The sequence below is a fragment of the Desmodus rotundus genome, chromosome 11, assembly GCF_022682495.2.
Source record: "Desmodus rotundus isolate HL8 chromosome 11, HLdesRot8A.1, whole genome shotgun sequence".
Taxonomy (NCBI): domain Eukaryota; kingdom Metazoa; phylum Chordata; class Mammalia; order Chiroptera; family Phyllostomidae; genus Desmodus; species Desmodus rotundus.
In genome coordinates this window covers 58,467,700-58,493,828 of record NC_071397.1, presented here as the reverse complement: position 1 = coordinate 58,493,828, position 26,129 = coordinate 58,467,700, and the positions used below count along the sequence as shown (strand labels likewise).

At 34.3% G+C, this 26,129-nt stretch overlaps 1 protein-coding gene across 1 annotated transcript in view; it reads right to left on the bottom strand.

Annotated features, from left to right (window-relative positions):
* The window catches only part of LIN28B (lin-28 homolog B), a 98,673-nt gene that overhangs the window by 31,648 nt on the left and 40,896 nt on the right, over positions 1–26,129 (bottom strand). The window contains exon 3 of the mRNA XM_053913570.1: positions 15,538–15,722. Within this exon, the coding sequence (XP_053769545.1) occupies positions 15,538–15,722 (185 nt within the window). The remainder of the gene's footprint in view (positions 1–15,537; positions 15,723–26,129) is intronic.

Below are 26,129 nucleotides of genomic sequence, written 5' to 3'. Positions count from 1 at the left end.
AATTACCTTCTTTAAATATTGAGTCTGGGCATTCATTGACGAAATATCTTTCTCCATTTATTCAGGTCTGCTTTTATATCTATCAATATAAGTATTGACAGATATACTTATCTATTCATAAAACTCTTTTATAGTTTGTTAGATTTATTCCTAGGTACAGCATATTATGATTTATGTTCCAAATGTAAAGTAAACCTTCCTTTGAAATTACAGTTTTTAATTTGATCCTGTGCTATATGATTGTCCTTACATTCCTGATATTTAGTGGTCCTTAGCTCAATTTTTGTGTATTAAGCCTCTAATCAGCAATCTTGTTAAATTCTTTTATTCCAAATTCTAATAATTTACCTGTAGATAACAATGATATAAAATCATATTGCTATGAATAATAAAGCATTTTGTTTCTTTTTTTCCAATCCTTAGATATTTTCTTTTCTTTTCTTATTGCATTGGTAGTACCTCCAGTACTATCAATAATAAACCCAAGAGGGGACTCTCTAAATGGGGTACTAAAACTGAAGGCATTAAGAGCAAATACTTAAATCAGAAAACAGAGTCTGGAGTCAGCAAGGTAGAAAAAAGCAGGAAATGACTTAGCAGTTCCACACAATGATCCTGTAAAAAAAAAAATTGCTACCCTCCCCCTGGCTTTTATTTGTGAAAGTGTAGAATGGTTACTAAGAAGGTAGGATTGGTTTTATTTGTAACCATGTAGAATGGCTGGGAGGAGGCAGGCTAAGCATAAAGAGCCCTTGGTCTAAATTTAGCACAAGGCAATTAAGATGTCTAACTATGATCATATCTTGCTTTCCCAATTAATGAGGACAGCTATGAAATCCAGTTGTCCTTAGTATAAGATTCCTGAAAAGCTAAGAAATTTAAAAATAATTATAAAAGTCATAGCTACTATTTCTAGCCTTCATGGAAAGGCTTAAGTACATTTTAGCATTTCTAGAGATTCTGAACGTTTTCTCTATAGCCACTGAACCACATATAATAACTCTTCCTCTCAAAAAGAAGGGAAACATTTGACTTTGTTCCTTATTAATCTCTGTATTTAAAATGATCTGCAATAGATAAGACAAAACTTAAAGCAAACTTTTAGAGACCAAAATTCCTGAATTCTTGCTTGACTTGCTCTAGCTTTTCTTTAAAGATGATCACAAGAGTATTTTTCCCTTTAAAAAATGTTTTCTAAATTTAAAATCTGTTCTCTGATTATATCCAAAGGACCTATACTTTAAAAACAGCCCTTTGTTAATTGAAAATGTGTATTTTCAATATTACTTTACAGGGAAACTTACTGATTATGAATCTGATTATACAAAAACAAAGTCTACTTTTAAATTACTACTTCTTACTGGTAAGTGCAAACAGATTGTAATTTATATATGATTACATATATTATAAATTACAATGTAAGTATGGCAATCCTATTTATACCAACAAAAAGAAAAAATCTTTTTATGAGAATAGTTCAAGTTCTAGCTCTTAATCTGTTTATTTTAACCAAATTTCAAAAAATTAAAATTTCAGTGTAAATTTATAAGATCTTCTACATAGGCTCTTCAGATTCATCAGGACAGAACTAACTTGTACTTTTTAATTAATGGAGAATAAAAAAGGCTAGCTGGAAGCTAACAACTTTATGATTCTCTGGATTATTAATTGGGCTTGGGGCATAAGACTCATATTTTAGTGGAAGGATTTAGCAGTATAAATATGGAAATTTTCTGTTGACTAGTCTTCATTTTGATCAGCCCTTATTCTATTCATACAGGAACAGATTGGACATCACAATGGATATAAACATAAGAATTTGCTTTTTGAGTTTAAAAGTGATATGCCAAACAATGTCATATATTCATTAAAAATATACATACTTAATATCAAAGGCTAAATTAATTTCCTTTCTTGAAAGCAACTCAAAATTTCTAAATATTATCCAATTCTCATAATCCCTTGTATGAAAACCATCCAATAAATATTTGATCTCATTTTCACCAAGACCAGAGTCTAAAGGAAGAAAGCTATAGAAAGTTATTTTTAAACATAGAATTTCTACTTGAAATATTGTTAGAGTTTTTTCTGGAACATGTGTATTTTTTTCTGCAGGCAGTATTTTACTATTTATTATGCTCAAAATAAGACAGCAATCAGAAAATCAACCTAAAATTTTGATTATTTGCCACTCAGCTTCTGACCATTCCCATCAGGCACCTTGGGAGACCTATGCAGCGCTGAATGAAGCTCAGCCCCACACAGTGTCTTGCAAAGGGTGGTGAGAATGGCACATTGTCTGCTGAGTATGAACAGAGGTCACAGCAGGGAGAGCATCTGCTAAGATAATGTGAATGAAGGAAACAACTATAATTGCCTCATTAAGAGGTCTCTGGACAAATAATCACAAGAAGAAAGGACTTGGAAAACCACCCTAAAGTTAAATCTATAATAAAGTAAAGTTGAAGTAGATTTAAAAAACGCAGAAGAATTAAGAAGACTTGGGAATTCTATTGGTTTTACTAATTTCCTTAGTTACTGTATGGACGGTTGGAAACTTGGATGCAACAGTTCAGTTATTCAACTCCAGCCTTTGCCAGTCATTAGTAGGAAGCAGAAGATGCAAATTCACAGCTGTCCAGGATACAAACAAATGTAAAATAAAGGGTGCTGGGGAGGGAATTTCTTACAAGGGATCAAAAATAGGAACTAAGAAGGGATACCTACTGGTCTATATGGTGAAATTACAACAAAAAGCATATAATTAAAGGCATAAGGAAAATTTTTAGAAGAAGTAAAATTAAAAGAGCAAAGTTTCAGAAAGACAATGTAAAAAAAAGAACAAAATGTCCCTGCCCACTCGATTTACTTTCTTCTATTTTCTACCTCTAACTTTTAAAAATAGATTTTTCTTAAAGGTCAACAGCAGAGAACTACAACTAAATCCTTAGTCACCTGAAATTATCAGCTGATATAAGTGCATATATTGTTATTTAACATTGCTGATAAATTAAATTATTTCTTAGTAAAAGCTATGGTAAATGTTTTCCTAATTTAAATTTAAATTAAGGATCCAAACAGGATACAATGACAAATTATTTTTGCATTTCTGGATAGTTTGAAGTTAAACTTTATGAACTTAATTTGTATTACACAGTTAAAATTTGTTATTATATAGGTTCTCGAAATGAATTATGGTTACTAAATTTTTCTGATTCCAACAAACACAGTAAAATTAGTTTGTTATACCCATAAGCCAGGTTTAAAATAAGCAAACTATTTGATGACTTTGATGTTTTGCACCCAAAATGTGCTGGCTAATTTTTCCATTCCATTTACCATTCCGGTCTTTAAACTGCCTTAATCTCCTGCCCTCAGATGTTGACCTTGTAAGAATAGGGGTCATAGGTCAGAATAGACAGACCTCAAAGGATCTGGACTATCAATTCATGCCTGAGAGATTTCTCTTCCACAATAGGAACCTACTAAACAGCAAATTCTTAAATCTAATCACACAAGAATCAGGGTAAAACAGTTATTTATTGGAATTTGTTGATTTACATTTTCAAACATGTCTACCACTTAAAGAGCATTTTTCTTTTTCTTTTTGTAGCAGGTTTTAGCATATAATAAATATGAAAATAACATAACTGAAAGAAGTTTTAATATGAAATAGATACCCTTAATATAATCATATCATAAACCTAAGTATTGACTTATTATTTTAAGGAAATATAAAATCTCTATGTAGATTTTATACACACATACACATATAAAGTAACTAGAATTCCTAACAATAAAGAATCTGAAAAACTTCAAATTATACCACAGAGATAATGAATGGAAAAGGTTATACTGCTGTAGAGGCGGGTGGGGGAGGGGATAGAGGAGGGTAACCAGAAGTTTTGAGCTTACTTAGGTAAATGAGGGCATTCAATAAATATTTTAAACTAAACAAATGAAAATATATAGTACTTTAATAAAGAACAATATCTTGTGGCTTCCAAACCTTTTTTCAAATTAAAGTACTATTAACCACAAATCATTGTCCTGTAAAAATAACTTGACTATCACACATCTTTACTTCTATTTAAAAAAAGGTCAAGTTAGCACTTCTGAACTGAGAATAAATTAGATACACATAATAAGCTTCTGTTCATGTTCACCTTGGTCTTTCCGACCATAAACTGTTAAGTATATCATAGTGTACCATTTTCATATCATTTTAATATTGGACTAAAAGGAATGTCAAATTTCTAAATCAATTTTAAGTCTAAATGAAGAGCATCTAAAAATGATAAATGAACAAGACTTTCTAATATGATCAAATGGAAGGAATTTCCTGGACTTCCAAGCCCAAAGCATTAATACTGAACTATGTAACAATTACCCTTTTTCCTAAACAAAATACATTAAAACATCAACCCATGTAGAAAATCCAAAAGCTTACTCATGTGCTAATGCCGTGATGCAAATAAAATACTGACTGAAATGGAATGAAAGCAGAACAATGGTATCATTTTCTAAATTATTTTTTAAAAAATCTCAACTCAACATTGTTGAAAGTAAACTTCCATTATTATGAATAGCACTTGGACTGTGTAGCTGGGTCAAAAGATGTGGAAGGTTAGAGAGAACAAAGAAGATAGTCACTACCCAAGAAAAAAATTAGAATAAAAAAGGAGGTAAAGAAAGAAACCATAAACAATTTTAAATATGAAGCTATATGTATATACTAAATACATACAACTAACATTTATGCATGTATGTCAAATGATTTAAAAAACTGCATGTATTTTTATTCCTTAATTATTAAGAATTAAAATAATTTAACCTACATAGAAAGATTTCCAAATGATTTGTTTTAGTACACTGCTTTATTATAAACACACATATTTGTTAATATAAACTAAAATCTTATGTAAAATACTTAATTATGTTATGTAATTGTTTTTATATAAATACTAAAAATCAACAGTGGCAAACAAATAATCATTCTACTATCTTCCCCTACAATTTCCTTCTGTTAAAAAAGTACTTCTTTTTCCTCATAGTAAATTGTGGTTTATTAAAAGATAAATATATAAGTGTAGGCCAGTTTTTGAGGAAAAAAGTTCAAAATCTTTTTATTAACATCTTTTACTATAAAGAGAGCTTTATAGGTGTCACTCAATCTCTTTACTCTTTGATAATGAACATAAGAAAAAACTAAACAACAAAAATAATCTAAAATTAGTTCATTTGAAATTTGTTTTAAATTTAAAAAAAATTGATTCTAGGAAGAGGGGAAGGGAGGGATAGAAAGGGAGAGTAACATCTATGTGAGAGAGAAACATCAATCGGTCGCCTCCTGCATGTGCCCCAACTGGGAATCAAACACACCAAGCAGGCATGTGCCCTGACCAGGAATCGAACTACAACTTTTCTGTTTGCAGGACGATGACCAATCCACTGAGCCACACAGGCCAGGCTCATTTAAAAAAAAAATTTAAAGATTTTATTTATTTTTACAGAGAGGGGAAGGGAGGGAGAAAGAGAGAGAAAAACATCAATTAGTTGCCTCTTGCTTGCCCCAAACCAGGGACCTGACATACCACCCAGGCATGTGCTCAGACCAGGAATCCAACCAGCTACGTTTTAGTTTGTGGTATGATGCCCACCACTGAGCCACAACAGTCAGGGCTCCTTTGAAATTTTAAGAAAATATTTTAAATGTGGAGGATTTAATTTTTTAAATATTTATTTGTTTTTTTAGAGAGAGGGGAAGAGAGGGAGAAAGAAAGGGAGAGAAACATCAATGTGAAAGAGAAACACTGACTGGGTTGCTGATCAGTCGTCTCTCCTGCACACCCAACCTGGGAGGAACCTGCAACCTAGGCATGTGCCCTAACTGGGAATCCAACTGGCGACCTTCCACTTTGTGGAATGATGCCCAACCAACTGAACCACACTGGTCAGGACGAAATGCTGAAGATTTAAAATAAAACAAGATAACACTTGCTATTGAGTAACTGGACACTGGTAACTGAACACTAAATTCAGTACCATTTTGAGACAGGGTTAAAAATAATCCCACTTACCTTTGTAAACAGTTTACACAAAATTAAGGTAGAGTCTTTAAGATTATTTTATATTTCTTGCCACAAGGACATAAATCTTCACAAAATGTGTTCTATTATATATGTATTAGAATTGCATGTATAGTAGAATTGAACAAGTTCTTGAGTAACAAAACCAAATTTTGAATATGTAAAATGTTTTAGTTACACATACAAAAACTTAAAAGATTTAATTTTTGAACTTAAAATATCAGAAATCAGATTAAACTTTCTCATTTAAAAACATTTCAAGAGAAAAGATATTCTTTTCAACAGATAGCATTTGAACAATTCACATCATTCACAGACCAAAATAAAATGAACTTCAACCTAAAACTTCACACCTTATATACAAAAGCAAACTCTAACTACATTGTAGATGTAAGGGTAAAATGCAAAATTATAAAACTACATGAAGAAAACATGGGGAGAAAAATCTGTGATCTAGGGTTAAGCAAAGATTTCTTAAACAAAGTATCACATAAATATAAAATATTGATAAATGTCTATCAAAATTTAAAGCTTCTCTTCTGTGAGAGATGCTTCAGAGATTGCAAAGACAAGCCACACATTAAAAAAAATTGCAAATCATATATCTGACAACGGACTTTTACCTGCAATTATATATAGAGTTCTCAAAATGCAACAATAAGAAAACAAACAGTCCAGTAATGGGCAAAAGGTATGAACAGACATTTCACCAAAGAAAGTAAAAAGATGACACAAAAACATAGTAAGAAGCTCAAGATTGATAGCTATTAGGGAAATAAAAATTAAAGCCATGATAAGATATCTACCTATTAGAATAGTTAAAATAAAAAAAATATTGTTAATGCCAATGCTGTCAATAATGTATAGCAGTTAGAAATCTCATATTGTTGGTGGGACTTCAAAACAGTATAATCACTCTGGAAAAAATGCTGGCAGCTTCTCATAAAGTGAAATATATACCTATGACCATATTATCCATCAATCCTACTCTGAGATGAATGAAGACTTATGTTACACGAAAAATGGTACCCAAATGTTTGTGGCAATTTATAATTGCCAAGCTGTAAATGCCCAAATGCCTGCCCTTGAACAGATAAATGGATAAACAGTGTTATATCCAAATAATGGAATACTACTAAGCAATTAAAAAGGAATAAATTACTAATACACTCAACAGCTTTGATTAATTTCAAAGCCATTATGCTGAGTGAAGAAAGCCATTTTCAAAAGGCTACATACTAAGCCCAAAGTTACCAGAAGGTAAGAAATAACAAAGATCAGAGTGAAAGAGGTGAAATGGACTAAAAAGACAATAGAAAAGACCAAAGAAACTAAAAACTAGTACTGTGAAAAGATAAACAAAATAGACAAACTTTTCAATAGACTTACTAAGAAAAAAATAAAGGACTTGAATAAATAAAATTAGAAATGAAACATTATACAATAAGGAAATTACACAGAAAGGACACTGACACAATAGAAATACAAAGAATTATAACAACTACTATGAAGAATTATACCAACAAATTGGACAAGCTAAAATAAATTGGTAAGTTCCTAAAAACATACAACCTATCAACCTATCATGAAGAAATAGAAAATCTGAGCACACCAATTACTAGTAAAATTGAATCAGCAATCAAAAACATCTCAACAAAGTCCAGCACCGCATGGTTTCATTGGTGAGTTCTACCAAAACTTTGAATTAATACCAATCCTCTCAAAGTCTTCCAAAAAAATAGGAGAGGAGGCAACATTTCCATATTCACTTTATGAGGCCAATGTTACCCTGACAGCAAAACCAGCAAGGACATAACAAGAAAAAAATTAAAGGTCAATATCCCTGATGAACTGGAATGCAAAATCCTCAACAAAATATTAGCAAACCAAATTCAACAATACAATAAAAGGATCATACACCATGATCAAGTGTGATTTATTCCAGGGATGCAAGGATGGTTCAACATCAACTGATTTTCTGTAAATCAATTAATGTGATATATACCACATTAACAAAATGAAGGATAAAAATCATATAATCATCTCAACAGATGCAGAAAATGCTTTTGACAATTAACATCCATTTATGATAAGAATTCTCAGTAAAATGGGTACAGAGGGCATGCACCTCAATCTGAGAGTCATATATGACAAGCCTATGGCTCACTTCACACAAGAGATTTTAGCTTTTCCTCTGAGATCAGAAACAAGACAAAGAGGCCCACTCTCATCACTTTTATTCAACATAGTACTAGAAATCCTAGCTAGGATTGTTATGCAGGAAAAAGAAATAAAAGATATCTAAACTGGAAAGGAAGAAGTAAAATTGTCTCTATTTGCAGATGACATGATATTATGCACAGAAACCTCCAAAGACTCAACCAAAACTGTTAGAACTAATAAATAAATTCAGTAAATTTGGAGGATACAAAAATTAATACTCAAAAATCAGTTGGTTTCTATACATGAACAGAAATCAACAGAAAGAGAAATTAAGAAAATCCCATTTACAAATGCATTAAAAACAATACAATACCTAGGAATAAATTTAACAAAAAAGGGTGAGAAACTGAGCCCTGGCTGGTGTGGCTCAGTGGACTGACTGCCGGCCTGGGAACCAAAGGATCTGGGGTTTGATTCCCAGTCTAGGGCACATGCCTGGGTTGCGGGCCAGGTTCCCAGAAGAGGGTGCGTGAGAGGTGACCTCACACTGATGTTTCCTTCTCTTTCTCCCTCCCTTCCCCTCTCTAAAAATAAATAAATAAAATCTATTAAAAAAAACAGAAGAAACTGAAAAAGCAACTGTTTAAAAAAAAAGGTGAAAAACTGATACACTGAGACACTGATGAACAGGGTTGAAGAAAACACAAATAAATGGAAAGATATTTCATGCTCATGGATTGGAATAATTAATATTGTTAAAATGTCCATACCGCAAAAGTGATCTACAGATTCAATGCAATTACTATCAAAATTCCAATGGCATTTTTCACAAAAATAGTATCCTAAATTTTTTATGGAACTGCAAGACTTCAAGTATCCAAAACAATTTGAAGAAAGCGAAGCTGGAGGCACCATGCTTCCTGATTTCAAACTGTATAACAGAACAACAGTAATTAAAACAGTATGGTATTGGCATAAAAACAGACACACAGATCAGTGGAACAGAGAGCTCACACACATATGGTCAATTAATTTATAACAAAGGAGCAAAAATATATACAATAGAGAAAGGATGGTCTCTTCAATAAATATGCTGGAAAACTAGACAGCCAGAAGCAAAAGAATGAAATTGAACAACTATCTTACACCATACACAAATACCAACTCAAAATGGATTAAAGACTTAAATGTAAGACCCAAAACCATAAAACTCCAAGACACAGCTTTACATAAGGAGTAAACTCCTTGACATAGCTTTGGCATTGATTTTTTTTATTTGACCACAAAAGCAAAGACACCGAAACAAACAAACAAAAAAACCCAAGTGAAATATATCAAACTAAAAAGCTTCTGGCACAGCAAAGTAAACCATTAACAAATTGATTTGAAATCATATATCTGATAAGAGGTTAGTACCCAATATATACAGGGTCTGGCACAAATAACACCTCTTTTTTAATTACAAACTCTTTTATGGCAGTATCACAAGCATGTAGTTCTGTAACATAACATCACACTCAAGCATACCATATGACATTTTAGGTGATATGTTCAAATTAAAACAATAAATTATTACACCCATAGCATTACCCTGCCAACCATACTCAAGTAGGTATTACTTCTGCAAGATCCTGTATATAAGGAAATCATACAAACCAATAACAAAAAATAAATAATCTGATTTAAAAATAGGCAGAGAACATTTTTCCAAAGAAGACATACAGGGACATGAAAAGGAGCTCAACAGTACTAATCATCAGGAAATGAAAATCAAAACTACAATGAGATACCACCTCACAACTGTTAGGATGGCAACTATCAAAGATGAGAGAGCAAGTGTAGGTGAGGATGTGGAAAAAAGGGAACCTTTGCACACTACGGGGAGATGGGAAGAGAGACCACATCTATGACACAGCCTCTTGTCACTGATGCTCCATAGTTTTACTTGTCTTGCATTTTCTGTATTTATCACAGTTTTTGTTGAACAGCCTTTTAAGGACTTGGAGAGTTTATCTTGTCATCCTTCCCCTCCCATTTCTCTGCATTCGCCATTTCCACTGTTGATAGGAATATAAACTGTGTGGTCCCTATGGAAAACAGTAGGGGGATTCTTCCAAAAATTAAAAAGAAAACTATCAGATGATCCATCACTTCCACTCCTGGGTACATATCCAAATCAAAGAAAATCGTCTGCCCTGGCTGGTGTGGCTCAGTGGGCTGAGTGCCAGCCTGCGAAGCAAAGGGTCACCTGTTCAATTCCCAGTCAGGGTACATGCCTGTGCTGCAGGCCAGGTCCCCAGTAGGTGGCGTGCATGAAGCAACCACACATTGATGTTTCTCTCCCTGTCTTTCTCTCTCTGTTCCCTTCCTTTAAAAATAAATAAAATTTTAAATAATCTTTTTTAAAAAGTTGGTATTGTTTGATAGCAAAGTTAAGGCATGATATTACACTACTATCGCATCTGTATATATTTTAAAAGTTTAAAAAGTTTCCACAAAAATGTTTGTAATTATTGATATATATGTAGTGGGTATAAATGGGTGTTGGCTGTACCACTTTTCTACTTTCTATATTCTGAAAATTTTCATGATAAAAAGTAAAATGAAAAGAAATAAGAATAATCATGGAAAGTATTAGGGAAAACAGTATAACAGAATTAAACTAAGAGCTGGTTCTTTAAAATGTAATAAAATTTCTAATCAAGAAGAAAAGGCAATAGGAAATAAGTAAAAAATACAGAATGTTTTAAGATTTTTTAAGGTACTGTATATAATTATGCTAATAAACATAAAAATCTGGATCAAGGCATAATTTTACTCTCATTGCTAAAACTATCTCATGAAGTAGATATGCTTAATTACTATAGAAGATATCAAGATCTCTATCAAAGGTCTCTCAAGTCTCCCTCTTTTTGCCTTGTTACTGTTCCAGACATCAGTTCACATTTTCATACCCTGTTTTCTCATTGTTTCGGTTTCTATACAGGAGCCTCCACACATATTTGACTATTTTACTACAGTGTTTCTCTATCATTTTACAAAAATAAGTGGAACATGGAAAACCACAATTGCTAATTCTAGTGACAGAAATTATGGGCATCCCAAACGATAGAAAGTTGGAATGCGTTAGATACCAATGTGTCAAAGCTTGAATCACGGTAAGACACAATAAATGTAAGCAGATGAAGCAGTTATTTACTCTCTGACCACCAACACCTTCTACCTTCTCAGATCATTCCTTCCAGTAGCCCAACTGCAAAAATTCTTTGACCCTATCTGTAACCTATACAACCTGCCACTTTCTCAATGTCCTTACTTCTTACCCAGTTTATATTCTATGACCCATCATTAAAATTTCCCTTTTGCATATATCCTCAGTGCCTTTGCTTCCCTCCCTTTGCCATTCTCAACTAGGAGAGACCCCCAACTCTCATTAAATTCATCTTTCTGCCTATTTCACAACTGCACCTACAAGGTCAACAATGGCTGGAGAGAAAAAAATAGAGTTATAGTCACTGATTTTACATTAATTTTATGTCTGTAACCTTAAGTGGGTTTTGGTGTAGCCTGGAATTCTACCTTTTTTCCACAATGTGTTTGTTCACTCTTTTATTTTCCGATTTCATACATCCTTCTTTCTTTTTAAATCTCTAAACCTCCTCTTCTATCATCATTCTCAATTGATGACCTTGCTTCAAATTTCACTAAAACAGGATAAAAAGGTAAGAAATTTCACTTTATTCTATCTTCATATTAACCTGTATGCCGTGCCTTACCTGCACATTTTTTTACGAGAGAGGAGAAGGGAGGAAGAGAAACATCAGTTGCCTCTTGTGTGCACACTGACCAGGGACAGAACCCGCAACCTTGGCGTGTGCACTTACCAGGAATGGAACTGGAGACCTTTTGCTTTGCAGGACTACACCCAAACACCTGAGCTACACTGGTCAGGGCTTACCTCCACTTTTAAAGAATAAACCATCTGTACTCGTGTGCTTTAAATCCCAATCCTTGTTTCCACTGAGGGAAATCACTCCATCAATTGTCCCACACTCTCTTGCACGTGCAGTCTTTCCTCTTCTCCTAGACCACTACAGACACATAAACACACTGTATTTCTTCCTCTCAGCTACTGCTTCATTTTTATTCTCCAATTTATAGGAAAATGTCTCAAAAAATTGTCTGTACTGGCTCTCTCCACTTCTCCTTGCCTTTCTATTGAAAACAACCCACTTAGACATTCATTCCCACCAGTCCTCTGAATCTGATCTTGTCAAATTCACTAATGACTTCCCATGTTGCTAAAATGGTCAAGTCTTGGTGGTCATCTTATTTAATCATTTCACTATCAGCACCATTTATCATACCTGATATTTTCTCCTTGATGCGTTTCTTTCCTTGACTTCTGAGAACAACTCTCCCTTCATTCTATTTTCCTTTTACTTAGTGGCTTCTGCTATTCCTCCCACTGCTCCTGATCCCTAAATGCTGGAATGCCCTCGGGCTTAGTACTCTTCTCTTCACTCTGATGGTGGTCTCATTCAGTCTTATAGTTGTAAATGTCATCTTTTTGCTGACTACAGCCAAATTTTTATCTCCAGCCCTGGAACTCCACATTCATACATCTTTCTGCCTAATCTGCATCTCCACTTGGATGTCTATTATGTATCTCCAACTGAGCATGTCTGAAACCATACTTCTGATTTGTTGCTCTTTCCCTAGTCTTCTCCTTCTTGGTAAATGGTCCCTCCATCTTCTGGCTGCTCAGGTTAAACAAACCTTGAAGTCGTCCTGAATACCACTTTCCTCACAGTCCAGTCCACACCTGATCCATCAGAAAATTCTGTTGTCTCTGTCTTTAAAACAATCAGGATTTTTGCTCACCACTTGTACTGCTACCATCCCAATCTGAACCACCATCATTTCTTTCCTGTACTATTGGGACTCCTCATTAGTTGTTCCTTACTTCGTGTTGTCATCAGAGCTGCCAGAATGATATTTTAAGAAGGGAAATCAGATCCTGTCACTTTTCAAATTCAAATCTTCCCTGTTTTCCCCAAGTCAAAGTCTTAAAATGGTTGACATTATATAGCAATGATTTTATAGAGCAGACATTTGAGTTGGTCTGAGGGAAGGAGTTTCAAGGTACATAAAGACATGTACTGCTATCCTGCTTCTCTACTCTTAGCGTCCATTATGCTCTCTCATTCCAATCCAGTACATAGTTTTTGAGATGGAAGCATATTGTTAAATATTTGATCTCAAATTCTTGGAAAATAGTTTTTTTCATTTTTATTTCTTTTGTTTGATTTTATTTTACTTTGCTTTAATTATATGCATACATGTATATACTATCTCTCTCTCTGTGGGCAGAAAATCACTTTAACAGTTAAGGGTATCATTTTACTTGCACACATTTTTGTGGTCTTTCTTTTACACAAAATGAGTTCCTAAAAAAGGAGATCAAAATTGAATTTATTCTCTTACTGATGGCTTTTCAAACCAGTGGGAAAATATTGACTAGGCAATAAATGCTATATGGATAACTAGTTAGCAATATGGAGAGAAAAGAGAAGCTAGGTCCTTATAGTCCTCTTTTTAAAAACAAATTACATACAAAGAGAAGAGACAGTTAAAGGTAAAACATTCAGTTAATAAAAATGATATAAGAACATATAGATGGATATATTTTTAAGTTGGTAGTTTAGAAAGGCAGATAACTATCAAGTCAGAAGTGACAGACTCATCTGTATAAAAATTCAAAAGTTCAATACCATTTTTAAATTTATTGATTTTAGATTGAGAGGAAGTGGTGGGGGGGGAGAGAGAGAGAGACACTGATTTATTCCACTTCTTCATTTGTTTTTATGGAAAAGTTAAACAAAGGACTGAAGTCTCCCTTTTTAAAAGAAAGGCTACTCTATTGACTCCCTTACTCTTCCTTTTCTATGTTTTATTCAAATTTATTAGGGTGACATTGGTTAATACAATTATTTATACATTCATTGGTTGATTCTTGTATGTGCCCTGACTGAGAATCGAGCCCCCCAACCTTAGCTTTCAGGATGACGCTCTAACCAACTGATCTACTCAGCCAGGGCCAGTTCAATACTGCTTTTAAAAGCCACTATAATTAAAGCTAAAGTATATTTCATGAGTTTAAAAAATGTCTTATCTATTTGAGACAAAAGGTTGTTAACATGGTAAATATATAAACAGAATTTGAAAATCAGTAATAGCAAATGAACTTCTCAATAGAAAATGAGCAAAGGATAAGAAACATACAATTCAAAGAAGAAAAAATTAAAAATAAAATTAACATAAAAATATATTTAATTTCCAACCCAATCAAAGGATGAAAAGAAAACCTGAGTGGCACCTCTTAACCTATGTAATTGGAAAGATTAAAGTGGTGACATTATTCAATGAACAGGCTCACTTCATGAGGGATTGTGTATTGGCCTTAAACATTTCTGGAGAGAAGTTTGGAAGCAGATATCAAAACTTTTAAAGTGCATCATTTTTTATCAAGATTTTTCATTATAAGGTTTTGGGCCTGAGGATATAACCAGACAGTTTTCCAAAAATGTACAGATAAAGATTCACTATGGTGTTATTGATAAATTCAAAAGACCAGAAATAGTCTAACTATCCATAACCATGGTTATGTTTAAATTATCCATGGTTAATTTAAACATAACCATGTTTAAATTAAGTTTAGAGCATTCCCACTATGGGAATCTATGCAGGTGCTAATAATTGACATGGAATGTTCCATGATATATTGTTAAGTAAAAAAGAAATGCAAGTTTCAAAAAATTGCATAAAAATTATGATTCCCACCTCTAGTTAGGATTTCAAGTGGGTTTTTTCCTAACTTCTTTAGTTTGTTTATACCTCTTTAGTTTATTTATATTATTTGAATTTTCTATATGAGTTATCTATTAAAAACAGTGTATTTTCATTTGAAAAATCAGGTGAGGTGTGGGGATTGCTGTCTGTTGAAAACTCCAACCTTACCTGTGGTCTCACAACAGTCTAATGAAAATGCTGGTAGGACACTGACTATTCAGTGCTCAATGCTGAGCGCTCAGTTCAGTGTTTCTGCCGATGGTTCAAATTGCCAGATAGCCTATATTGCTGATAAATTCTTTTCAGCTACAGGGTGGCAGCATTTTAATTTTGCTAGACTACATAAGGTCTGATAACATAATAGTATAAATTTTCAAAAGTCTTTCCCAAATACAATAAACTCATAAACTAAAAAATTAACATGATTACCTACCTATCTCCCTTTGGTTTTCTTTTTTGTAGTGTCTTCCCTTTGGGTCTTCTTTCACTTCCTAAACAGGGACTCCCACCAGGTCCTGTTACCCGTATTGATTCAAGGCCTTTGGAAGATTTTTTAAATGTGAATTCCACTGGTTCTCCTTCTTTTAGGCTTCTAAATCCTTCCATGAATAATTTGCTCTGTAAAGAGCAGGGGAGAGAGGGAGAGAGGGAGAGAGAGAGAGAGACCATGATTAACAATGCTTTATAAATGAACTCTATCATTTTAAGATTAACATACAAGATATTCTTTGTTATCCATTACTAAGTATAAGGTCTTTTTTTGTTTAAGTTCAGTGAAGGTTATACCATTTTAAAGTTTCCTGTTACAATGCTGTCATTGTAAACTAATAGTATTTTTTAAAGACAATTTGGCATGGCTTACAAAAATTTAAATGTTCATATTCTTTGACACAGCAATTCCACTTCAATGACTCTCTTACAGATATACACAAAGGTTAAAAAAAAAACCATCTGTATCAAAATTTCCCACAGAACCGTCTTGTAAAAAATATTATAACTACTCTAATGTCCATCATTGGTAAACTGAATAAATTATAGTAGAGCTATAGAGTTTAACATTATCAAGCTATTAAAAGAAGATCTACATGTAGATCTGGGAAGATAAACGTTAACATCATTGATTTTAAAAGTAAGGTTAAAGAAGAGTGTGTTTACCATAATGTCGTTTATGTCAAGAAGTTTTTAAAAGTTGCAAGTTTGTTTATACAGAGATGGGGTCTGGAAGAACAGACTACAAATCAAACAGTCATTTTCTGAGATAGTGGAAAGGTTTTTGATAATAAGCATGATTGTACTGTGTGAGCTTTTTATAATTTGAAAGGAAATAGATTTTTATAACTTGAAAGATAGCTGATTTGGGGGTATGCATATGTTTTCTTTTTACTTCTTTAATTTAATCTTTCTTGTATTCTTTTTTTCATTACCATTTAGTCCTCTTATACCCTCCTCCCCCCAGCAATCAATACCATACTGTTGTCCATGTCCATGAGTCCTTTTCTCTTTTGGCTCAATCCCTCCATCCCCTCACCACTCCTCGTACTAGCTTTCCTTCTGCTCTCTATGAAAGATGGTTGATTTTTGCAAAAAAAGTTTCCTGATTACCAAAGTGTAACCTTGGTTACAAATATGAGCTGCCTCTTTGGATCTTACTCTTTTTGTCAAAGTAAATGTGCCAATTCAAAATATACTAAAAATAATTAAAAATCATTAGTTTATTTCCCCAAGCCCCTTGTGTATATTTTACAGATATAATTTGGAATATCATGTAGTGTTAAAAGACTTTTTTGAATTCGGGGACAAAGGGAGCAAAATGAAATATGGTAGAAAAACTTGGTTCAAGTCCAGTTCTTTAAGTGAATGGGTATGCAGCTTTGAATGAGTCATTTAATCTCTTTTCTACTTATCTGTCAATTTAAGGGACTTGAATTTCCCCACATGTGTTCTGAGGAACAGTGGTTCCAAAAAAGACTCCACGAAGAAAGCATTTTGTAGGCAAACATGAAGAGGGACCAAAGAAACCTGGAATTTATTTATAAAAAATTGTGTATTTATTCTTACGTGTTTAAACTTAAGCCAGCTTCAAAGTACTCTCCATTTGATGCAATACACCTAATGAGAAATTTTTTCCACTACTCAACAGTTTTTGAACTCGTTGATTTTGATGCCTTTCAGTGCTTCTGCCACTTTTGGTTTCATCTCTTCCACATTGCCAAAATGTTTCTTTCCCTTTGAGGACTGTTTTCATCCGGGGAAACAAAAAAAAAAAGTCACTCAGGGAGAGATCTGATGAATAGGGAGTGTGGGGCATGGGTTCATGTCGTTTTTGGTCAAAAACTGCTGAACACTCAGTGCAGTGTGGGCAGTTTTGCTGGTAAATTACCTGTCATGAAATTGGCAAACACTGAAAGAGTCTTCAAAAAAAATTCACTGAAGCTGAACACAGCCTCTCACAACAACACCAGTTGGTGCACTGATATGGATGGGTTCCCAGAACACTCACCTAGCAGGGGAAGCCTGTATCACAAGGTACCTGCCCTCCAGAAGATAATTCTGGGTTTTTTTGGGGGGGGTCACCCCCTTGTAAGTTTGTGAAATGCTATACAATGTAGTTTTCTCTTAGTTGTCATATTAAGGTTTCTGAGATGCCCTACCCTCCCCCACCACTGAAATAAAAATCTTATTTAACTGTGTTTAACCTAGCAAATTCCCAACATAATTGATGCCAGAGTCCTTTCTTTATAAGCACAGATGACTGGTGTATTTAAAGAAATACTGAACCAGAAAATCTTTATCCCTCCCAAGTCCATGGTTCAAAAGGCAGTTAAATAATTACATATAACCAAATAATTACTTGGAACAAATAAAAACAACACTTCAAAATTCAATGCAAAAGGATACTATTTATTGTGAGAGTAATATGATACATGAAAACAAGGTTTTTAACCTGTTTAGTGCAGGTCATCTGACACTGCGAAATCCTTCATGTGGAAGTCTGCAACTGGCAGTACCATTTCTGCTATCTGATGCTATGAGGAAATCAGAAGAAAACACAAACAACTGCCTACATGCTTTAAAATAAGAACAATTATTGTTTTAAGGCTTTTTTTTTTAACATTTCCAAATCCTCCATTTCCCCCCCTAAGCTTTCTCCTCACTAATTGTAAGGAGTGCCTTTGTTTTCATTCCCTCTCTCACTCCCAGCTCAAGAAAGTGCAGATTAGCAAATCAGATGCAGTGGAGCATAGGTCAACTACTGCAATTAAGAGAATGGACAGGTTTACTTAGAGTTATCATATGTTCATATGTTTCATTTCTGCAGTAAAAACTCCATCACTTACTTATTTCCTCCTCATTACTAGTGTCCAGCGGCATTATCACCAACTTAATTTGATTTCATTTTCCATTATTATAATTTTTGATAGGTATCATTTATAAGTAAACTTATAACTGATAATTTAGATAGGATCCTCCAAATCTAAAGCACAGGGTCCAGCACAAATAATGCACATTTTTTATTACAGAAAAATAAGCATGTAATCCTATAACATAACAATACCACACTCAAGCACACCATATGACATTTTAGGTGAAATGTTCAAATTAAAACTATACATTATTACACACATATTATTAACCTACTAACCACACTCAAGCAGGCCTTACTCCTCCGGACCCTATACATTTCCATTGCTTATGGACCACTAAATTCTGTATATTCTTTGTGATATTCTGAAAGAATACTTTTAAAATTCTATCATATACTCATCCTTCCCCAAATTACTACATAAGGCAATTTAGATGTATAATACTTCACACAAAAATAAATAATATTCCTAACTATTCATTATGCTGCATGTTTTATGAATGAAGATATATGGCATTGCAAGAAAAAGATGATTCACACAGAATATTCTATTATACCAAAAATTGCTGCTACATATGTGGGAAAGATTTGTTGAAAGATGGGGAGGAATTAGCTCATTATATTTCTTTAAAATATTTTTACTGATGGATTTTAGACAAGAGAAAGGAAGGGAAAGCGAGAGAGAAATATCAATTTGTTGTTCCCTTATTTATACATTCATTGGTTGATTCTTGTATGTGCCTGACTGGGGATCCAACCCACAATCTTACTGTATTGGGACCATGCTCTAACTGAGCTACTTGGCTAGGGCTTATATTTCTTCACAAAAATAGACTTCTCTCCTTGACTTGAGAATTTTTATTAAATGTATCTCCATTTTTGGTCACAATGGTTCCAATCCTTAGTTTTATACAAACCATCTATTGAACCTTGTACATTCTATTATCTTCATAATTTCTTTCATCCATCCCAACTAGTTCATTGGGTTATTAATGTCCTACTTCAAGTTATAACTCTCTCCTACTTGGGTAAGTGTGATAGTTTCTTCATCAACATTTCAAGTCTCCTCCCTATTCTAGTGTCTTCCACACCTGCATATTCTCTCTGAGTTAATCTTACCAGTTACTTTCCTGTCTCAAAAACCTACAATACCTTTCTTTAGGTTGTAGGTGAGACCATTCATGGTCTAAGGCAAATAATGTGGAGCACTTCTCTAAGAGACTGAAGGAAATAACTGGGCAACTGGTGAAATACTGGATCCGACACACAAACCCCTATTCATTCTAACAATTAGGGGGCTGCTGGCCCAAGAGCTGGCTCCCTACCCATTCAATCTTAAATCATTCCTATCCCTCATTCTTACCCCTCATTCATACATCTGAAGGGTCAACTAAGATTCACAAAACATGCAGCATAATGAAGAAAGGCCAAGATAAACGAGGAAACAAAAGAAATTTTATATACCATCCAATTAGTATCTTCAGAGACGGTTGAGACAATATGACATCAATAAAAATAAGAACAAAAACCACCAAAGAATTTAAAAAAAACCCTTAGAAAGTTAAAAGTGATTGTTAAAATTAAGTGGGTTGAAAGCAAAAGTTTAGAAAATCTCTCAGGACATAGATAAACAGATCCTCCACCCAACCAATGTAATATATGTTAGATAAGACAGAAAAGATAAGAAGTAGAGGATGAATACAAAAGAACAAATATCCAACTTTAACTAGCATTCCTGGAAGAGAGAATACAGAAAAGAACATGAAGACAAATTATTAAGTGAATACTGTAAGAAAACTTCCCCGAGCTAAAGGGAACACCAAGGAGAGGCCTAGCCCGGGCAGAAGGCAGTAGTGTGGGGGCTTTCACACGAGGTGTATTTCACACGAGGTGTATTTTTGCGTGCATGAAGGCGGGACAAGACTTTAATGCAGACTGAAAGTAGTAATACACACTGAGCTAATAGTTTAACCACATGTTTGTGCAGCTATGGGTATAGCAAGTAGTTTAGTTAAGTGTATTACTGTGAAGGGGCAACCAAAACTGAGGCTGGAAAATGTAAGTTAGAGCCAGATGATGGAAATTGTTGATTGGCACCTTAACTTTATTCTGTCTAAAATCAAGTTGATTGACATCATAGTTTTATTCTGTCTAAAATAAAGACCTAATGATACTTTTTTTGCTGTTGAGGCAGGGAACAGTCACAAGGGAGTAAACTCCTGAGGAGTCCCAGGACTAAGACAATAGACACCAGTACAAAACAGAAATGGTGTTCTAAGACCAGTTCCTCGAGAAGGAGGAAACTCCTGAGGTGCCTCAGGGCTAAGACCAAGGACACCGCCACAGGACTGTTCTAAGACTGGTTGTTCCGCTTCTGGAAAAGCACTGAATCACAGTGAATCATGACCGCACCTGTGCAGAAGATGCTACAAGACCCCTGCTTCATTGTAACAGCATTATAATAAATTAGCATTGTGGGACACCCCGCCCTGGTGTCCAATCAAGGAAAATCATGGGAGACTGCATGTGCAGTAGCCTAAAAGTAATATAGCTACTTGCACATGCACACAATAAAAGCCCACCAAAACTAGCCAGGAAATATCCACCCTATACCAACAGAATCCCTTCGGCCACTGAGGATCAATCTCTGCTTGGAGTTGGCCCACTCCCATGTGGAGTGCTATTGCTTAATAAATCTGCTCTCTTTCTCCTATAAACTCTCTGTGTGTTCAGTTCAATTCTTTGTCTGAGATCACTAAGAACCTTGTTACCTGTGCCCACCTGCCTGCGACACTTTCAGAAGTAGCAAGATTAAATCTGTGTTTTAAAAATATAGTTTCTTTGGCAATAATGTGTGCCTGTGTGGAAAGGAATGTATGTGGGCACACTTGTTACAAGATGCTGTCATTGTCTTAGCAAGATTGTTAAAACTACACTAAAAAAAATGAAAGGAGGAATTGGTTTTGTAAAACACTTTAGGAGTCATACATATCACTTGCTGTAAATTATACTTGCCCCTTAATAGGACAAAAGGCCTCTTTTCAGGCCCTCTTTGCCAGAGCTAGCCAAACCCCATAAAGCATGACTGACCCTAATTGTTTTATGAGTCTTTATCCTCAGGACTGGAGAATTACTGGAAGCGCCCTGAAGGCTCAGAGGCTCCAGGAACCTACTTATGAAACAGGACATACCAGACCACAGTGACTTATGAAACAGGACAGAGCAGACCACAGCAACAGGACCCTGCACCCAAAGATAACATCGAGACAAGCTGCAGCCTATACAAGACCAACTGAAACATCCTGCTCTACGACCAACCCCCCCATCACCTCATAAAAGCTCAAAGCCCCCCCAGGGCTGGTGCACATCTCCCCACCCAGTCTTTTTTCCTCTTGGCAAAGTAAAATAAAACTTTGCTGTCTGCATTTTCTTCCCTTTGTGAATTCTTCCATAGCCCATCACCAACGCCCTAACACCCCATGTAACAATTTATTGATAAAACGAATAGGTGGGTCAAAGTAACACAATCATCTTTGTAAGACTACTCCAAGAGCTTCATCACAGAAAGTATCACATAGCACAGTCAGCAGGAAGACAACTTCAACACTCAAAATTTGGCTTTTTTCTTTTTTACTACCACTTCTTGAACAAGTTAATTAATATCTTGATAGTTGACTTTCTCTAATTGTAACAACAATAAATTTAAATGTTTCTCTCTATTAGTAGGAAGTATACTGAAAATGTAATTAAAAAGTAAATTGCATTAGAATTTCAGTCCCAGAAAGCTGGGTGACAATGTAGAAAAAACATATTTCTAGAATAACATAATTTTAATAGGCTGAGAAGCTGAAAAAACTTAATAAAGATTCAAATATATTTCATTTCTTTTTAATGTTTTTAATGAGGCAAAGACTAATTTTTTCTAAGGTATCAGTGACAAATCTACAATTAATGAAGGGGAGTTAATTATTATCTCTACCACTGCAATATGCAGTGGTAGAGATTCACACAACAGGCATGAGAAATGGTTAACACTCTTAATGACTATATGCTCTTTTAAAAAAGATTTTATTTACTTATTTTTAGAGAGAAAGGGCAAGGGAGGGAGAGAGAGAGGGAGAGAAACAAGGATGGGTTGCAACCTGACCGCTGGGTGGGGACCAAAACCACAACCCAGGCATGTGACCTGACCAAGAATCAAACTGGTGACCTTTTGCTTTGTGGGATGATGCTCAACCAACTGAGCCACACCAGTCAGGACAGAAATATATGCTTTTGACCTACATACTGACACACTCAAGGAATCATTAAGCCTGAGGCACACACACAGTAGAACTATGACTGTACTCAGGAGATCTGGGATCTAGCCTTGGCTGTACAATTAATGGAAAATTGCTTACTGTTGAATAAGTCACTCTCTTTTTGTTATAGAACTCAACACTTCATCCTTGTTATAAGACTTTTAAAAAAATTCTGTGACTTCACCCTGTCTATGTGGACCTAGATGGAAATAAATGAGTAGCATTGATTTTTTTTATCAATGCTAAAGTGTAAGGGGATTTCCCTTTATACATTTTTAACATTTCCCAACTTACTGAAGAAAGGCAACATTTTAGTTCTTAACTCAAATACTTTAAGAAAACAGAAGCTAAAAAATGTGCTAGCATTGTAGAAGTCAATGTTTATGAGGTTTTACTTAAATAGCTATAATCCAGTTTAACCCCTGTCAAATCATTAAATTCCATATGAAGAGGGTCAAAACCAATGAGATTTTTCTTACCTATCTTGAAGTTTTTTTCCTTGAAATTAAAGAGACCCTTTACAGAAGTCCCTCCATCTGTCCTGTACTTCAAAATTGGGAAGAACACACTAAAATTGGCAAAAGTACTAGAATGGCATTTTTAAAAGGCATTCTCTCCACAAAGTTTAAAGCTGGATTTGAATCCTATGTTTGAATCCTGATCCTACTACTTAAAACCTTAAACTGAATGAAGACAGACATGTTCAAAAAGCCCTTAACTCTTATCAACTGGCAATAATACCTTCTAGGAATTAAAAAAATATCAAAGTATAGTAACTGTTAGATTCCAAATAATTGATGTAAAATGCCAAGAACAGTGTTTAGCACACTGCATAGCAAGTTGATAAATAGTTAATACTATTTTTTATAAGTACCGAATCTGCTCCTCTCCCTGTTGACGTAAGTGTGGGACCGGTAGGAGAAAACAAGCAGGTATCAGGAACCTATTCATCAACAGGCACGGTGATGGCTGCTTTCACTACACTTATCTCTACCCCTGCCTGCCATTACTGAGTTTCAGTTTAGACATTATCTCGTCTTCAAAGCCTTTCATGACATTCTAGCGCTAATAAAGGTATTCCTTTTCCAGAGTTCCCATTATACATGGCATGTAGGACCATTATAACACTTATCATATTGCATTATAACATGTATTTCCTATAAGGCTACAAACTTCCTGAAAAGAAAATATCTTAATTTTATATATATCCACATGCCTAAATTCATCTTTGAAACATAGCAGGGTGCTCAATATAAATTTGAGGCAGAAGGGGAGAATCAGGGTGGTGGAGATCAAGGAAAACAGTAGTTGTTGCTTTCTGTTAGACCAGAACACACAGAGACCCAAGGTCATACCTGATGAATAGTAGAGCCAGGACTCAAAGCCAGATCTTTCTCACCGAAAAGCCTTTGTAGACCATGATGCCGAGTATAATGTTCTCCAGGATATATCAATTGTCCCTCAACACCATAATCATAATATTAAACTTTATAATATTCAAGATACAGGCCTCTAGTAGACCTTCTGACTCAATTCATGCTCATCTTTTATCCCTTAAATTTTTAAATGTTTTTTCTGTAAAAATTTTTAGCTGATACATTGACTTTTAAGAAATCAATCCCTTGGCCCTGGCTGGTGTAGCTCAATGGATTGAGTGCAGGCCTGTGAATCAAAGTGTCACCGGTTTGGTTCCCAGTCAGATCACATTCCTGGGTTGCAGGCCATGTCCCCAGTATGGGGTGTGTGAGAGGCAACCACACATTGATGTTTCTCTCCCTCTCTTTCTCTCTCCCTTCCTCTCTCTAAAAGTACATAAATAAAATCTTTAAAAAAAAAAAAGAAATCAATCCCTTTTGATAGGACATCTTATTTTACTGCCTCTTTATGAAAATAAAAAACACTTAATAGATAATGGCTAAATTTTAAAAAACTAAATCCCTATCAAATCAAAGCTTCTGAGATATTCATGTTTCATCAAACTGAAAGATATTTAAAGTAGATCTTACTTATAAAATATAACTTAACATCTGAATGGTGCTGTAATAACATTTCAATGTGGCCAAACGTACCACAGTCCTTCAGAAGATTTCACATAATATGCTCTCTTATCAAAACAGAATTAAAATAGAAACTAATACTAGTAAGATAAATAGGTAAATTATTACAAATATTTATAATTAAAAGATGTACTTTGATTAACCCGATAAAGAAGAAATCACAGGGAATTTTTTAAAAAAATATTTGATTGATGATGAAAAATAGAGCATATCAAAATTTGTTATATGTAGCTAAAACCATCCATAAAGGAAAATTTGCATGTTTAAATAAATAGTTATATTAATAAAAACAGAGAGGTCATATATCAATACTATATGAAGCTAGAAAAAAGAAAAGAGAAACAGACCTGAAGTTAGTGAATGGAAGAAACAAATAAGAGCATAAATCAACAAATAAGAGAGAGAAAAAGAGAGAGACAGAAAGAGAGAGAGGGAGGGAGGGAGAGAAAACTAAGAAAGCCAAAAGTCAGTGCTTTCAACAAAATTGATAAACTCCTAGGTAGTCAAACAAAAGAAAAAAACCCAGAAGTTGGGGGGTTAAGGAGGGAGGTGGGATACGTGGAGGGGGGCAAAGGGGAAAAATTGGGACAAATATAATAGAATAACAAATTTTTTTTTAAAACCACAGGTTATCAAAATCAGGGATCAAATAGGGCCCATTACTACCAATCCTACAGATATTAAAAGGATAATAAAGGACTATGAATATATGATCGCAAAAAAACCCTGACAACTTAGAAGAAACGGACAATCCTTTGAAAAATAAGACCAAAACTGCCATAAGATGAGACATAAAATAACTGAAAATAAAATAAAGTAAAATTCAACTAAAACGTTCAGCAAACTAGAAATAGAAGTAAACACTCTCAGTCCACTAAATGTCATCTATGAAAAACCTAAAGCTAAATCAAACTTGATGAAATACTGAACACTCCTCAGGTTGGAAATAAGGCAAGAATGCTCAGTCTCATCATCCCTATTCAACAATGTGCTAAAGATTCTAGCCACAGGAAAAAAGGAGGAGAGGGCGCTGAGAAGCCGAAATATTGAAAGGGAAGTACATCTGCTTCTATAGATAACATGAGTAGTTATGTAGATAGAATACCTTAAAGAAACTTCAACGCAACCATGAGAACTGTACGTGAATTCAGTTTCATGTAAAAATTTAAAAACATCACTTATATGAAAAGTTATTCAATAAAAGAGCTCTACAGTGAAAACTACAAAAAACTGTTGAGAGGAATTTAAAGAGTTAAATATATAGGGTAATATATACCATGTTCATAGATTGGTTGGTATAATA